General features: G+C 48.0%; 2 protein-coding genes across 4 annotated transcripts in view; one reads left to right on the top strand and one right to left on the bottom strand.

Moving 5' to 3' along the window:
• The window catches only part of NR1H3 (nuclear receptor subfamily 1 group H member 3), a 31754-nt gene extending 25302 nt beyond the window's left edge, over positions 1-6452 (bottom strand). For 2 of the 3 annotated variants that reach the window (XM_068161541.1, XM_068161543.1), the window contains exon 1: positions 4558-4840. The gene's annotated coding sequence lies outside the window, so the exon portion shown is untranslated. Of the gene's footprint in view, positions 1-4557; positions 4841-6082 lie in introns of those variants that run through there. The other variant, XM_068161542.1, reaches the window with a different exon arrangement.
• Positions 6449-16861, top strand: ACP2 (acid phosphatase 2, lysosomal). The gene is made up of 11 exons (XM_068161546.1): positions 6449-6757; positions 6847-6942; positions 7017-7103; positions 10639-10791; positions 11142-11240; positions 11404-11493; positions 13683-13815; positions 13890-13978; positions 14584-14690; positions 14907-15082; positions 15164-16861. Exons 1-11 carry the CDS (start codon positions 6647-6649, stop codon positions 15298-15300), a joined length of 1278 nt encoding a protein of 425 aa, XP_068017647.1. The 5' UTR covers positions 6449-6646; the 3' UTR covers positions 15301-16861.
• Positions 16862-17186: the final 325 nt, after the last annotated feature.

Genomic DNA, 17186 nt, shown 5'->3' with positions numbered 1-17186 from the left:
ATGTCAAGGCAAGCACCACCACAGAAAGTCTTAAATGCTGTTCCAGTGCAACTTCATGTGCCCACTAACATTTCCACGTGGGTTCTGCTGATAGCAACTCAACTACACATGTGTATCTGACAGCCTGACTGTGTGAAATGCCCCAGGAAAACTCCCTGCCATGGCAAGTGGAGTCCTTTAGAGGCTGGCACATTATGCATTTATGTCCCTAGCAAACAAGGTACACTACAAAGCAGCTGCAGAAGCCTATCTCTCTGTCCTCGTTTCATAAGGGCCCTAAATAACAATTCAAATTGTGAACATTTTCCTTTAAATGGCTTTTACACTCATTTTTCAAGATTACATGCATTCACTTTCTAAGTTAATGACAACTTATGATAAACCCTCAAACAATCACGCTAACAAACACACACTCTATCCAAGGCACATTTGCTAGAGAACGCTTCAAGAGCACAATTCCTACACTCAGGAAAGTCACTAAGTCCACAGAATTAGAATCCACTACAGTATGAAACAAACAGTTCTTGAAGTCAGAAATATTAGCTTCTTCAATTCATTTATCAAACTAGCTCAGTTCACTCAAAGGTGGGGGGAGGCAGCATAAAATGCAGGGAGGGAGGTATTTCTCTCTCTTCCAGTCTCTGAATAATAGCAAGTCAAGAAAGGATCAGTTACACTCCAAGATGTGGAAGGTCACAATGACCAAAACCAGCCAGTTCACTCTGGTAATTACAGATAACACTACTCTGTTAAAATAAGTCAGTTTTAATAGCACTCACCCCAGCAAGCATATTTTCTCTTAGGCAGCCAGTGCATGACCAGCATGATTAAAGTCTAATTATTTTTTTTTAATGCATATTTAATTTGAACTGCAATAAATAAAAATTCAAATGCAGTTTGGTACAAGTCATGAGGAAAGAAATTACTCACTTATAAAGTGCTCCCGTTTTCTAATGTAAACATTTGCTGTGATACAATAGCATAAAGGTGTGTATAGGGGCACGCTGTATCGTCCTGTTCAGCAAGAAGTACTCATAAATTAGTCTAAGCAATTAGAAATGAGCCTTCCTTTTAAGAAACTACCAAATGCAAAACAAAGCTTACATGAATTATTTAAATCATCAACTTCAATCATGACTTGAATCAGAAAGTGGGAAGCCTTGATTTCAACCAATCGACCTTGTTTGTTTCATACTTGTGGCAGGACCAGTGTGCCAAGACTGCCCCCCTCCCTGGAGGGAGAGGGGATACAATTTCCATGCTCAATTCCTTTCAAGAAATATTGCAAGTATATTTGCCAATTAAAAACAACAACAAACCACACAACAAAACCAACCAAACAAATTAAACTAGAAAGCTTTACATGCCAGGAGACACCTACTCTCTTAGCCAGTCATCTGCTTTAGCGATCAGCTGGATACTCCCCTAGCACCTTTTATTTACATCTCAGGGAGGGTTTTATGCACACACAATACAACCAGACTCTGCAGCATGATGGCTTTTAAACTATTTGGATCCTCACATGCCACAAGATAGTTCTACTCAATCCTCCAGTTCCAGTCTCCTCACAACAAGAAGTACATTTCTCCTTCTCTTACGCTGTTTTCTTCAGTTTCTCAGTTCTCACTCTCTTTGCCAATCGCTCACTCATTTATCCTTTCCCCTCCCTTAAACATATCGGAAGGTCTGCAGTGTTCTGCCCTCCACTATGCACCACCCTAATTAACCTTTGCCCTCCCCACATAAGATACCTAAAAGCCTTACACTGTACACTTCAAAGTGATCTGTGAAATTATACGGAACTTGAGCATCTGACTGTTAACATTTCCTTTTTGATACTCAATAAGGAATTTTGCTTTACAGGAAATACAGTTTTGAGATATGCAGATCTAAAAGTGCAAGGCATACTGGCTCCATGGGTGTCTCCTTTTTAGTGAGGACACAAGAATTTTGTTCATGCTCTGAATCTGGAAAAAGCCATTTGTCCAGAGCAGGAAGTCAAAGGATAAAAACCACACAGGAATGCTAAGGTAATCCATTGAGTCACTCCTAATAGAGAATTTTTTAAGATCTGACAGAAGGTGGGCAGCCTCATCTAATGTAACAATGTTATCTCTCAAACCAAACTGACTGTGCTACAGCTTCTGGCTGCAGTAACCACAACCAACATGCTAAGCCCAACGTCGTACTGTTCAACCAGTTTGCAGCCTAAATGCAGACCTGTACCTGTCAACGGGAAGCCCTTCCCCAAACTCCCTCCTAAGAGGAAGCTCCTTCCCACAAAGATAGTGTCCACAGCCAAGAGAATGTGATTCTGCCTTCCTGAAATATTATGCTGTGAGGGGAAGAAGGCAACATACACTGCTGCAGACTGGTAGAATATTTCCCTTCTATTAAACAAGATCCCTTTCTACAGAATCATAGAATGGTTTAGGTTGGAATGGAGTGTCAAGGAATGGAATTGCTGTCAACAGCAGGGATACCTATGACAGGTTTCACCTCATCTCTGAAACACTTTTTTTCTCTAAGATTGTGAGGTCTGTCAATCATATTACTTGGGGGGAGGGAGGGAGAGCATGGCATACAATCTGATAAGCTTTCCTATTTAACATGCAAAGACCCATAGATCTGCAACAATGAGACTTTCACAGCAGCTGCTTCCAGACTAGAAAGCAGGATCTCTCTTGCATGCATTTGCTCAAGACAAAGCACATTATATTCTGTGCTACTCCTTGGGTAGATGGGAACACTACTTCTGAAAAACAGCAACTTTTACAAAACTTAGTATTTCAAAAACTGTCTGTCCTGATAGCTATATATTCACAGACACAGCTTTTGAGGTCTGAGACTATCACCACTGGATCAAACATCCAACAACAGCACTTCAACCCACTGGGAACATGACTTTTCCGGCAGGTGTGAGATCAGGATAAGGCAGTAAACTCATGCTTTGTACTTGAACTGCATGCCTGTTCTGCTCACCCTCTGCCTGACTCCTTGCCTCACAGCCAGCTGGTAAAGGGAACAATGTTGACAAAGTCTAGAGAGCTGTGGCAGCCATAACTGGACAGAAGCAGTGGTGGTAACCCAAGGCACACAGACATAATACATTAATTCTGTGATAAAGTTTCCTGGGGTTTTGTTGGGGCTGCTTTTGTTTGGTTTTGGTTTTTAAGATTAGGCATTTCGATATATAGTCCCAGCTACCACACTACTGCTTGTATCCTCTCACAATACAAGTTTCCTCCAGCATCTACAGAACTCCCAAGCAGCTCTGCAATAACTCAAGTTCTAGTTTGGATTTGCTCCGTGATAGCAGAGAAGCACAGCAAGACCAAATTCCATATGGTCCTGACACAATGCACACCGTGTCCAATGCCCTCGTTCCACAGCCCAAAGGCTCAAAAATGGTTTTGCTCAGCAACACTTTGCTCAGATTTTCAAACCATGTTAGCTTTCCTAAATGAAAAGACTTTTTTTCTAACCCAGCAGGGCAGCTGTGTCTTAAGACTCACTCCACAAGTCAAGCCCACCACTCCCTAAACTAAAAGAGAGCTTTTCTTTTTTCTTATGTCTGTCCTCAGGGATAGCCTTCACTCTGACATATAGGGAACAGTAGATACTCCATGTACTTTGGAATGAGTGGCAGAGCCAAGAGGACTCTTCTCAAAAGACAAACATAACCTGCAGTCATAGCCAGAAACTGGCTGACACAGTGATCCAAATGGTTAGACAGAAGTGTGACTCAGTGCTGGAGAGTCCCTCAAAAAAGCCTTGGCATTGAAGAACCTAGGAATGCCTTTAGGAAAAAGAAAAGCAGGGGAGGAAGTTTCAGGTGATGGAAGTATTTCTCCTTCACCGGTGATACAAGAGTTGCTTCTAGTACATAAAAAAACCCCCTCTGTTACAACAGACCTGCGGGCCTTAGCACAACAGACAGCAGTGAAACGGGAAAATGAAGAGTCCTCACCGTAAAAGCAAAGTTACCTTTTAACAGCACCACACGAACTGACAGCTGTGCAGACATGTTTGTGTCCCAGAAAGCTCATGAACTGGGCTGAGAGGATGCAACAGGTGAATGATAGAAACACAGAACTAAGCAAAGGAGACAACATAAGAGGAAAGCTAGCAACACCACAAAGCAAGTAAACATCTCCTTGCTGCATCTGACAGCATCTCTGCACGTGCAGCAACAGCCATGAGTAGTCGGCATCTCCTCCCTAAATGCCTGTTTTAACTTATTAGGTCCAGCCACCTGCCGCTTCTATCCTTTCTCCGACCTCTTTAGCAGAAGAACCCTCTCCAGCAGTGCGACTGCGCAGCTGCCGCTAGCTCAAGACTGCGAGTCCTGCCGCCGCCTACACCAATACCAGACAGGCTGAACCGTCGGCTCCCTAGGCCAAGAGGCCAACAGCCCAACCCCTCCGCACAGGGCGCAGGGGCCCGGCCGGCAGGACCTTCGAGCAGCCAGCAGAGAAGCGCCACAGGGCCTGCCGGCCGCTGCCAGCGCGGCCCGTGTCCCGCCAGGCCCCGCGCAGTTCTCCTCCTTTCCAGCACCTTCCAATGCCGCCCGCTCGCAGGAAGCGCTGCCGCGGCTCGGGCCGGCGCAGGCCGCGGGTCCAGAGAGCGCGTCCGCCTCCCTCGCCGTGAGTAACGGAAACGCCGCCCCCCACAGACAGGGCCGGGGACGAAAAGTTACGGGCGCTGGCGCCCGGGTTCTCCGGCGATGTGCCGCGGAGGCCGCCGCCGCCGCCCCCCGAGCCGCCGGCGGGAGGGGCGGCCGGGCCCGGCCCGGTGCTCTTCCCGGTGGGACGTTGCAGCCGAGCTCCGGTGATGTCACGCGCGGCGCATCCCCGCGTCACGTGTCCGAGCCGCTCCTCCCCCGGCCCCGGTCCCCGTCCCGCCTACTGAGCGAAGGCCGCCAGCCCGGCTCCGGAGCGAGCGCACCGCCCCGACCCGCCCGCTAGCTACTGGTCACTAGGACTGCCACCACCACGGGCGCGTCCGCGCCTTCCTCCCCGCGCTCCTCCGCTCCCGCCGCTGCTCACACCTGCACTTTCTGGCCCAGCCGCCGCTGCCCGTTTGCCCCTCATCTCAGCTCGGCGGAGCGGAACCGAATCAGCAGAACAACAGAAAAGAGCAGGTAGCCGCCGGAGCAACGTGCAGTCTGTCGGCAAACAACCTTTGCTTTACGCCCCGCATCCAGAGCCCCAGTGGTACAGAATCGGCAAAGAACATTCCGCTTTCCTGGAAGTAGCGACAGTGTAAATTTGCAAAGTGTTCCAGCAAATTAATCCCAGCGTTCCTTCCAGCTGAACTTCATGTGCCAAACATAACCCCTCTGTGTCATAAGCAATTCAGCACGCTAAGACATACACAAAACACGCTGCAAACCACATAAAGATTTAAGTCAATAAACACATACAAGCGGGCTGACTTTTGAGCCACTTGACTGTCAAGTTTGTCTTGCAAACGTGAGAGCCAGGTTTCCTCCTCTTCTTCAAAAAGTGAGAGCTGAGAAGCCCACGCAGTCACCTGTCTCCATGCGCTAATATGCAAAGACAAGCAACAAACACCACGTAATTCATCTAATCACCTATGATTTCTCTATTTAAATGGCACCTACTAAACCTGTGGTCAACAATACAGCAGATGCACACCTGGTAGCAGAGGCCAAGGTTTCCTCCCACCGAGGTTTGTAAGAAATGACCAGACCCGAGCAAAACCTGCCAACGACAGCTTCTTTGTTAACAGTCAGCAGATTTCTGTTTTCACACGGACATCCTTAGGCTGACTCAAGGGATGAGACGATTAACGCCCCACCAAACCAGGCTGCCAGGTCATGCGTGCAAGCACGTTTTCCTTATTTCTGCCCATTAAGATTTTAGCCAAGTGATCACGGGTGCTGCCAGAAAATCGTCAAACTTGATTCTGTTTTGAAGAGCAAGCGCCGTGTGACTGCGCGTTGGAGAGAGCCACTTGAGGTAAAGCTTTATTCGCGAGGAGCCGCAACGCTCCGCACGCTGACAAACCACTGCACCCTCACGCTCCCACTCACCCTTACCCACCGCCCAGCACCTACGTGGCTGAAGCCCTCGAGGACGCCTCTGCCGCGCTGCCAGGCGCCGTCCACCCAGCGGAGGATGCCGCCGTTACCCCGGCAGGCCCGAACCGGCCGTACGCGGCTCCCCAACGGGCCCAGGCGCTCCTGCCGCGGGCCGGCTTCGGCTCCGCCTCCGCCCATCAGGAGGCGGGAGCAGCCCCAGGGGCCCGCCTGAGGCCCGGCCCCTTCCCCACACCGGCTCTGTCTCGTCCGGCTTCTTGGAGCGCAGCGGAGCTGTCCTATACCAGTCGCCGGTTTCGAGATGCGCCCGTCCGCGTGAGGAGTGGGGCAGAGCGCATCCCGTGAGGCCGCCGGGGCCGCCCCGAGGGCCGCTGATCGCCCCTCGCCGCCCAGTCACGGCGGCGCACGCGCAGTGCGCGCGGGGGTTGCGAGGTGGACACGCGGGTCCGCTCGGCTCCAGCCTCTGCCGGAAGTGTCCGCCACTGGGCCCAACAGCGGCCCCTTCAGTGTGCGCAGATAAACTGTGTTCGTGGGGGCCTGTGGCCGGCGGCAGCTCGGTTCCGGGTGGCGGTGGGAAGCGCCATGGCCGCCGATCTGGCGAGGTGCGGCTGGGGAGGCGCCGTTCTGCTTCTCCTGGCACTCTGCCTGCAGCCGCCGCCCACCCAGTCCCGCAGCCTCCGTTTTGTAACGCTGGTGAGAGGGAAGGGGGGCGGCAGGAGGGAGCTGGACCGAGCCTACGGGGCTGGTGAGGCCGGACAAGTATGACGTGGTGCTGCCCGCAGGTGTACCGGCACGGAGACCGCTCTCCCATCAAGGCCTACCCGCGGGACCCCTATCAAGAAAGTTCCTGGCCCCAGGGTTTCGGGCAGCTCACGCAGGTGCGTGCGCGGCCGCGGCGGGTGATGGGGCCGGCTAGAGCCGGCGCCGCGGGTAACGCCCGGTGATGTTTCAGGTGGGGATGCGGCAGCAGTGGGAGCTGGGCCAGGTCCTGCGGCACCGCTACCGTGACTTCCTCAGTGCCATGTACCGACGGCAGGAGGTGAGTGCCGCTGGTCGTCGCGCCGGCACCTAGGCTTGAGGGAGCAATGGCGTTGCCTGCCGCCCAGGGGCGCGGGACACCGGGTGCAGGCGGCAGTTGAGGGCGATGGGGTGCACGGGGGAAGACGGCGGGAAGCGTCGCGCTCGTCGGGAGGGATTTCCTTCAGAAGGGAAACGCCGCTGGCACCGAGTCTCTTCTCAAAAGTGTTTTCGTTTCTAGCCCGTTTCTACCGCAGGCTGCCGAGATGGGAAGAGAGGGCCGAGTGCAGGCTTTGTTCTGAGTCTGCCCGCCTCGGGAGGACGGATCAGGCAGCCTGCCGTTGCCGCGGGCGCTAAGGCAATCCAGCCAGAGGCTGTGGAGCAGCAGCTCCGCGGGGAGACTGCTAAAGTGGTTTCCTCTGAAGGGGACAAACCAGCAATGCTGTGTTGTAGCTAGTATGCGCTTCTTACTCGGGATTGTGTAATTACGGTTTTTGTCAAACCAGGTGACAAGAAAGCATAAATAGTACTTGCCCTCCCTTCCCAAATGCACTTTAGGTACAGACTCGTGGGAGTTTGTACATATAAGCAGTAATTACTCACCAGAAGTGACTCTCCTTTGTTTCCACCTGTAAAGTATCAACTGCTTCAGTCCCCTAAAGCTATTAATTTCCCTCTCTCTCTGGGATGTTGACACACTTTTTAACAGTTCTTGACAAATGGGTAGGTTTCTTTTACAAAAAGTTATGGAGCTCTTGTTGGGACCATGTGCTAAGCACAGGGGAAATTTTAAAAGATTAGGAAAAGGTAAGGAAATGCTAATTGATTAAAGAGCTGAGAGTCAACTGGAACATGAACAAGTGCCACAATGAGAGTCTTGCTGTTATGTGGCGCAGGCGGACAGCAGGCAGACAACCCGCCTTGCTCCACTACTGACTCAGTGTCTGTCCAGGTTAGATTATCTCAGCTCATTTAGGGAGAGTGAGAACTGAGAAGCCCCATATGATTTTCTGTCTTTGTTTTGCCCCTTTTTAGGCTCCCTAGAGAGCACCCATCTTGACATAGTTCAGATTACATCCCTTCGACGTGTGCTTCATCAACAAAACTTCCAGCATTGGCTCAGACACGGAGCCTTTAACCTTCCTCAGTAGTTCCTTTCCAAACATACTTCACTCTTCTAAGCTTTTGCCAGCTTGAAACTGTTTTCCTTCTCATGCTCGAGAAGGAAAAACAAGCCAAGGCATATGCAAACAAAAGCTGTTCTGCTATCCAAACCCGAACCCCTGCACCAGTTGAGCAACCTCTCTTGTAAGAAGTGTTGCCTCTGGGTGACACCATGTGACCATCTGTCACCTGACCCAGCGGCAAGCCGGAGCTCAGGCAAAAGGTGCTGAAGAAAGCATGTACTTTCAGGGTTTAATTGTTTTTTGTGACAGAGGATGAAAGCAATCCTGTCTAATGAGTCCAGGGTCAGTTGTTTTCAGGCCACAGTTAAGGAGGTAAAACTGGCTGTTAATTTTTCAGATACACTTCACTTGGGAGGTGCTATCCAGGGTGAGCACATATATTTTTTTTTTCCCTTGTTTCTCTCTTCTAGCTTAAAAAAAAAAATCCCAGTCTTCATATTGAATTTCATTCTTCAGTCTTTTTGTTATTGTTTAAAAATCAGCATGCTGTTTTCTAGGATATTCTTTCGCTATTTCCTATGCATTCATCCAGTTTCATCACTGGCTTCTCTCCCATCTCCCCTTAAGTGTATTTCTGGTACCAGCATATCAAAGTTTTGCCATTTTGACCTTTCTGAACTTTTCTGTATTTTTCTTCTCTCTCTCTCTCTCTTTTTTTCCTTTTTTTTTTTTTTTTTTTTTCCCTGGCTTAGATTTCTCTCCTTGAGCACTGGAATCTCTGAGTCTTGGTCCATCAATCCCAAGAGACCCCAGTGGACAAATAAAATCCTAGCTCCTCCTTCTCCTCCTTCCTCTCCTGCTAGTCAGATCAGTCTTGTTTTCATTTCTCCCACACAGAAAAACTGAGGCTTGGAGAAGCCTTTTTTTTTTTTTCCTGAGGACAAAATCACAGAATCAACAAGGGTGGAAAAGACCTCAAAGATCATCAAGTCCAACCTGTCACCCAACACCTCATGCCCACTAGACCATGGCACCAAGTGCCACGTCCAATCCCCTCTTGAATGCCTCCAGGGACAGCAACTCCACCACCTCCCTGGGCAGCACATTCCAATGGCTAACAACTCTCTCTGGGAAGAACTTTCTCCTCACCTCCAGCCTAAATGTCCTCTGGCACAGCTTGAGACTGTGTCCTCTTATTCTGGTGCTGATTGCCTGGGAGAAGAGACCAACCCCTTCCTGGCTACAACCTCCCTTCAGGTAGTTGTAGACAGCAATGAGGTCTCCCCTGAGCCTCCTCTTCTCCAGGCTAAACAATCCCAGCTCCCTCAGCCTCTCCTCACAGGGCTGTGTTCAAGGCCTCTCCCCAGCCTTGTTGCCCTTCTCTGGACACGTTTAAGTGTCTCAATGTCCTTCTGAAATTGAGGGGCCCAGAACTGGACACAGGACTCAAGGTGTGGCCTAACCAATGCAGAGTACAGGGGCACAATGACTTCCCTACTCCTGCTGGCCACACTATTCTTGATACAGGCCAGGATGCCATTGGCCTGCTTGGCCACCTGGGCACACTGCTGGCTCATGTTTAGGCAGCTGTCAATCAGCACCCCCAGGTCCCTTTCTGTTTGGCTGCTCTCCAGCCACTCTGGCCCCAGCCTGTAGCACTGCATGGGGTTGTTGTGGCCAAAGTGCAGCACCTGGCACATGGACTTCTTGAATGCCATCATGTTGGACTCTGTCCATCTGTCCAGCTGGTCAAGATCCCTCTGCAGAGCCCTTCTACCCTTTAACTGATGAACACCTGCTCCCAACTTGGTGTCATCTGCAAATTTGCTGATGACTGATTCAATCCCCTTATCCAGATTGTCCCTGAAGATATTAAAGAGGATGGGGTCCAGCACTGATCCCTGGGGCACACTGCTAGTGCCTGGCCACCAGCTGGATGTGGCACCATTCACCACCACTCTCTGGGCATGGCCCTCCAGCCAGTTCCTAACCCAGTGTAGAGTGCTGCTGTCCAAGCCACGGGCTGACAGCTTGGCTATCTCATTATCTCTGGAACTGAGAACTGAACACAGGAGTTTGCCCCAGTCTTGTTACATAAATATAGTGCTTTTCTGATCTATGTCCATCATTATCTGCATCTCTGTCTTGCTGTTTTCTTATTATTCCTCATATTCAGACTCCTTTCTATCTGTAACTAGTGCATCTGGCTATCCCCCTGATCCAGAACAGATTGCTGTAGTATTACACACCAAATTGTCTGTCCTCACAGTTTTGTCCAGGCTGACATAGGCAAGTTTGGTCACTTCAGCTCCTCTTTTCTTGTCGTCGGTGATTGGCTGCTGCAGTGCACTTGGTGATGTGCATCATCCTTGTCCAAGCATCACCACTTACAGTAGCATTACTAACGGTGCTTTGTCCCTGTCCTGGCAGATCTTCATCCGCAGCACAGACTGTGATCGGACACTGATGAGTGCAGAGGCCAATCTGGCAGGCCTGTATCCCCCAGAGGGACAACAGATTTTCAACCCTAACATCTCCTGGCAGCCTATCCCTGTGCACACAGTGCCTGAGTCTGAGGAAAGGGTAAGTTAGTCTCGAGGATAAGTACTGAGTACTCAAATAGTGTGGTATGCTGACTTCTCTTAAAGTGTTTGTTTCGGTCTCGATTCAGATTGTTTTGAACTTCTTCCAGGACGTACTTTGCAAAGGTTCTGCTCTTAGAACAAGACAAGAATTCAGGGGCTGTGTTCTCTCAGAGTGTTAGCTGGACCACCTCAGCAGACCACACGTGATCTGGAGTATGTTAGAAGGCAGTACTTGGCTTTTTATAGATGCATTCCACAAGTTAGGGTTTCGTTACAGTTGTGTCTTGACTGCAAATCCTGTGCCTCATTGTTCTCGATGACCTAACTGCTTTTGTTGTCTCTGCTCAGCTGCTGAAGTTTCCTTTGACCCCCTGTCCACGCTATGAGCAGCTACAGAAAGAAACACGGCACTCAGCAGAATACGTAAATAAGACAAAGGAGAATTGGGTAAGTGATTATTTACATGACATAAGGTGGTCTTAGGCTTGTAGTTAAAATACTGTCACCTCTTTGCAGTCAGAGCTCTGAGAAAAATGTAGGAATACCTGTGTATGTGATACACTATGAGATCAGAACCATGAAGACCCTTCTCTTTTTCTCATACCCACAGCAATTTCTGCATATGGTGGCAAATGAGACCGGGATCCGGGATGTCTCTCTTGAGTCTGTTTGGAGCGTGTATGACACATTGTTCTGTGAGGTAAGTTTCACCATCATCTCAGAGGTGTGGGAATTTAGTTTTTAGGATTCACTGGATTTACTGGAAATCTGTTTTGCAAAATGCCTTAAAACAATTTTTCACCATTCCCACCCTACAGTTAGATGTTACAGTTTCAGAGTCATAGCAGTTCCTATGCTAGAAAGATGTGCCAAGAGTTACCTGGTGCTTTTGCACCCTGTAACCTCCCACTTGGTAGCTTACATATCATGCCAGAGATAGAACTCCTCCCAACTGTGTAACAAATACCTCTTTTGAAAGTCACTTAAAAAAAAAAAAAAGAAAGAAGACTGCAGTCTGAAGTCTTTAGTTCTCTGTGGACAACTCTGAGTTAAGGATGATAGAAGTGAGCTCTGGAAACTGAAGAAGTGTTAATTTCATTCTTTAATTTGGAATCTTAAATTAGGGCTCTTCCTGGTTCTACCTCCCTTACTTTAGGTCAACTGCTTTCCATGCTTCTTAATGCCATCTCTACAAGAAAATAATGTTCTTCTGTGTAAATGGGGCTCACCCACATACATCTTTTTTTGGCCTGTTATAAGGTCCTTTGCCAGAGAAAGAGGGGAGACAGATGTTACCTACTCTTACTGTATGGGGTGAGGAATCAAAGTCTATATTCACATCAAGTTGTTTTGAAAGCATATTCCATGAAGGCTTAAAGAAAAAAAAGTCAGGTTAGCTGTGCTGTGGTAATACTCAAGTAAAGGTCACGCATCCAGGAGACAGAGTTGTTGTACACAAGGTTATTTGTGTGTACCTGTACAGCTTGATGAAGTAAATTATAGAGATCTTTCCTATCAAACTAGCTAATTGTGGAAGAAACAATAAAACCCAAGCATTTTGACACTGTGTCTTGCTAAGCCTACAGAGAGGCAAGATTGCTTAGCTTGCTGGCATTGATATACAGTGGTATGTGGTATTGTGGGGATGTAAAAAGATCAATCTGCAGGGAATTGCACTTTGCTATGTAAAGTAGCAGCTTGAGTTCCTGCAAGCTGAGAATATTCCACTCCAGAGCTGCACTGTGCTATGTAAATTTGCCCTTCATATCACAAGCCAAATCTCCTATCTTGTAACAATCCCAGTGAAGCAACTTCTGTCAGTAACAAAAAAAAATCTTTTGGTCAAAGAGATGAAGAATTTCAAACCTTAACACATTGTCAAGGCTTGAAAAGCTTGCAAATTTGGCCTGGAAGGTCAGCTGACAACCACTGTAATCCCCAAGAACTTGGAGAATAGTTCACTGTCACAAAGGGAAACCAGAATATTTTGAGGAAGGGGAGTTTTACTCTCAAAACTACACCCTCAGGTTGATCAGTCTCTTCAGCTGCTTTGGACTTCCCCTTTTTTTTCTCTAACATGTGCAAACAGTCTCTGAAGAAGAGGATTGGGGTTTTTTCACTTGAGCTAGGAGATTCATTCTGCCATCTGGATGGAGAAAATAAAAGCATCCAAGAAATAACAGCTATTCTCTTTGAAGATTCATGAAACAATATAACTAAGTTTCTGACAGGAATTTCTCTGAACCAGAGACAGAATGAGCCCTCAAGGATATTCAGCCTTATCTTGTGGCAGTCTGGTGGAATGTGGCATAAGAAATTGCTCACTGCTAGGGAACCCTAATTGCTGCTTCTCTGCCAACATAACTAATTCTTTCTTGTAGTGGGTTGGCTGCAAAGCAATTTGTTCTCTTGATTCCTAGTTCTCTCTATTCTGGGTTTGAATACTGGACTTTGCTAGCAGTGCATCCCAGCATTGCATCTACAGAGTACTTGCTAACTTTCTACAATATCTTCCTCAGAGCCTGTGGGCAAATTGTGCTGCAGGTGTACTAGAAACCTTGGGTTTGTGACTTTTTTTACTCCACGCCCTCTGCAGGAGTACATAAAGTAAATTCCCTAAAATGATGACCTTGGTGTTAGGACAACGAACTCCAGGTGTGCTCTCACAGAAATGTAGTGCCTAGATTTTAATCACAGTGCTTCAGAAATAACCTTAAAACCCAGGTAAATTCTTTGTATGCAGCGCAGCACAGCGAAGGCAGAAGCGTAAATGGGAAAGGGGCGTATTTAAAATGCTACAGGAAATCAATAGCAGTATGGGCAAGACTCCAGACACCCTGATTCCATTCTCTGATTAATCTGTGGTCCATGCTACCTGTTTCTTTCTAGCAAGCACACAAAATGGATTTGCCTGCATGGGTGACACCAGATGTCATGGCTCAGTTGAAGCAACTAAAAGACTTTGGGTTTGAATTTCTGTTTGGGATCCACAATCGGGTAGAAAAAGCTCGTCTGCAAGGCGGTGAGTGCACTGGAGAGGGAACTTCGTGCTGCCCTGTCTAGTTTTTGCTGTTACCAACTGCTGTCTCTCCTCAGGGGTCCTGCTGGATCACATAAGGAAAAACCTAACGAAAGCAGCGAATGTTTCTGCCCACCAGAACCTGAAACTACTTGTCTATTCAGCGGTAAGTCAGAGCTTGGGGCTAGCTTTAATTTGTCTCCTCCTCACAGCAGATTTGGGCTTGGTGATAGTCATCTACAGCCCATGCAGTGATCAGGACATAGGTATTTTGCCTCTAGATGGGTGGGATATGCATTATCTGGCATCGTTCCTGTGGTGCCCCTAAGGAAAAGTCCCAACTGCTGCAGTTCCCAGTTCCTGTTAGCTCAGGCTTGTGGATGAGACTGGCGAACCTTGGGAAGCAACCGCATTATTCGTCTGGTAGATGGTTTGATGCTACTCAGATAGGATGTTTCAGCAGTGTAAATACAGTCATCCCCTTTCCCAGCAGCCTACTGACTGGAAAGTCACGTGTCTCTCCCACATTGCTCTCCAGAGATGAATTCTTAAGAGAGCAGTGCTGGATATATGTGGCTGTTTCACTTCCTCTCCTTCTCTGGCAAAGTCACAGATAACCATTCTTGCAGTACAGTTCCTCTGCCTTCTTCCATACGGAAGTGAACAATGGTGGCATTCCCTTTGCACTGCCCTGTCCCTTACTGGCATGCTCTGAGCTGCCCTGCCACATCCATAGAGGTGACTGATTTGCTTTTTTCCCCTCTTTCTCAGCATGACACCACACTTGTGGCACTGCAGATGGCTCTAGATGTCTACAACAAGATTCAACCACCATACGCCTCATGTCATTTATTTGAGCTGTACCAAGAGGATGATGGGTGAGGGATGCAGTAAAGACGTCTGCTGTGATTTCACCTCAAGGGTTAGATACTTGGGCGATGTTCCACCCTAGGGGGATGCATTATTGCTCCTGGTAGCAGACTCTTAAGAAAAAAGCTACCACCAGACTGAAGGAAAGGGTGTGCACACTGAGTGTTTGGGAAGGAATGACTTCAGCTGGGCAATAAAACACATTTGTCTGTTTTTGTTTTCAGTAACTTCTCTGTGGAGATGTTTTTTCGGAATGAGAGTGGGAAGGAACCTTTCCCACTGACAATCCCTGGCTGTCAACATAAATGTCCACTGCAAAGATTCTTGGATCTTACAGATACTGTTGTTCCTCAGGACTGGGAGCAAGAATGCCACATAGCAAGCAGCATACATGACACAGGTGAGCCCAGGCTGGACCAGTGTGGTGGAAGGAGAAAAGCTGGATGATACCATGTTGACCACTTTGTTTTCTCCCTTGCAGAAGTATTTGTGGGTCTGGCTGTGTGTGGATCCATTCTCCTTCTCCTTATAATCCTCCTTTTGACTGTGCTCTTTCGCATACAATCTCAGCCTCCTGGGTACCGGCACGTTTCCAATGAGGGAGAAGAACAGCCCTGACAATGCCTCAACTCCTTCCCAGGCAGAAGGAGGGAGTAGTGTTGCCCCTAAGGATGATTGAGCACCTTCAGTTACTGAGCATTCTGCTTTGGCTGTTGTTTCTCAGAATGAAGCTGGACTTGATTTTTGGATGCTTTAGAAAGGTGATGTCCCAGAGAGAGGACTGAACTACTCTAATGGAAATGACACCTTAATTCTGAAGCCAGTACACTTTGTGGTGCCCCTTAGTCCTCATACACCTTACCTAGTCTGGTATTCCCAACATGGCCAGTTGGAGATGGCCAAGAGTTTTCCTCCTTCCAAGTGACAGTAAATGTAACCACTCACAACTGCAGCAAATGGGCTTGAGCCTCTGGCAGCTGCCACATCCGGTACAGTCAGTTGTTGCATCTCTCTTCAGTGTCAGCCTGCTTGGAGTGCTTTTCTCTCAAGCTGTTGGGCTGATGATAGTGAGAAGACTGGGCTTGAAGCAGAGGGGACATTTCACCAGCAGCGCACTGAGACTCATCTACTGCCCGTGCAGAGGGAACTGCTGCAGATGATGGCAGACAGTGAAAAGTGTTTCTTGAGATCGCTGCCAAGTAGTTGCTGCTGGCAACTGGTCTTTCTCCTTTCCTCACATGGTTCAAGAGAGGACTGGCCTGGAATCAGGACAAGATTGAAAACCTGGCAGTAGGTTTCAGATTCAGCTCAGAGTAGGTTATTATCCAAAGAAACTTAAGAGCATCATCAGCAAAATGAAATCCTGTGACCACAGCAGACTCAGGCCCAATTTCTTGTGCAATGTTTGTTCTAGAAAGGAGAATTTCTGTAAGAAACTTGGGCCTTATGTAAAGGTTCAGCCTTTTACTTTGACTTGCCCATCTCTATCTATAACAGAGTATGCAGTACTGCAGGCATTCCAGACTTCCGCTATGAGCCCAGGTTACTGGATCCTTTTATTTGCCATGCTTTGCCATTTTGTCCAAAATGGAATTTTTTTACTCCAGGCTGGTCTGTGTGTGCTGCAGCTGCTACAGGGAACCTCATGCCAAGTGCTCACCACCTGCCTTACAGCTTTTGGCAGAAACGGAGAGACTGCAGCAGACACCAGAAGCACAGGCTCCTCACATGGTGATACTGCACATTCACTTCTCACTTCTACTTCCCTTTCTGGTGCAGTTCCCTTCCCTTCTTGGTGGCAGAAACCAGTTACAGACATTTGCTTTTCTTCCCCTATGGAGTACTGTGGGGACTTTTCCCTGTACCATAATCAGCATCTGCCAGCATGGGAACTCTACATCAGCAGAAGCAGCTTGCTGTTCTCAGCATCTTTCTCACCTTTGTGTCCTCCGAAGATGTAATCTAGGTCTCCTGCAGAGCAAGACAGTCATAAATAGAAAGCTAGTGTCTGTGAAAACAGGCACAAGAAAGAGAGGACCAGACCTGTTCTTTTTAAAGGCAACAAATTTTGCACACACAGAGGAAAGATTTGTATGATTTAGACTTTTGACTGTGAGTAACTTTCTGTAATTGTTCCAATGCATTTCCTTTTCATTATTAAAATCAAATTCACACTGAACTCTACTCCTTTTCTTCTCTAAGAGTTCACAGGGCTAGAACCAGTGTTGGAAAACAGACAGAACTTACTGTGGTAAACCTCCTCCCAAAGTAACTCTCTGCTTTACAATCCCACTTAGAGCAGAGGGAGAACTGAGCTAAACGATTTTGGACCGCATCAGCCACGCGTAGATAGAGCTTAGAACGCAACCCATCCACCCTGGAAGGGGCCACTGCAGCGTATTCTATTTCCACCACTATTCTAGCTCTCTCAGCTTTCCTGCAAAAAAAGGTCAGTAACTTCTTCCCCCATTCAAAAGTGCTTGAGCAAAATACTCCAAAGCAGT

Source organism: Melanerpes formicivorus, unplaced genomic scaffold (genome assembly GCF_026170545.1).
Source record: "Melanerpes formicivorus ecotype bairdi unplaced genomic scaffold, bMelFor1.0.p_v2 SCAF_58, whole genome shotgun sequence".
Classification (NCBI taxonomy): domain Eukaryota; kingdom Metazoa; phylum Chordata; class Aves; order Piciformes; family Picidae; genus Melanerpes; species Melanerpes formicivorus.
Note: the sequence above shows the minus strand (reverse complement) of the source record. Positions and strands in the feature narration are given on the sequence as shown.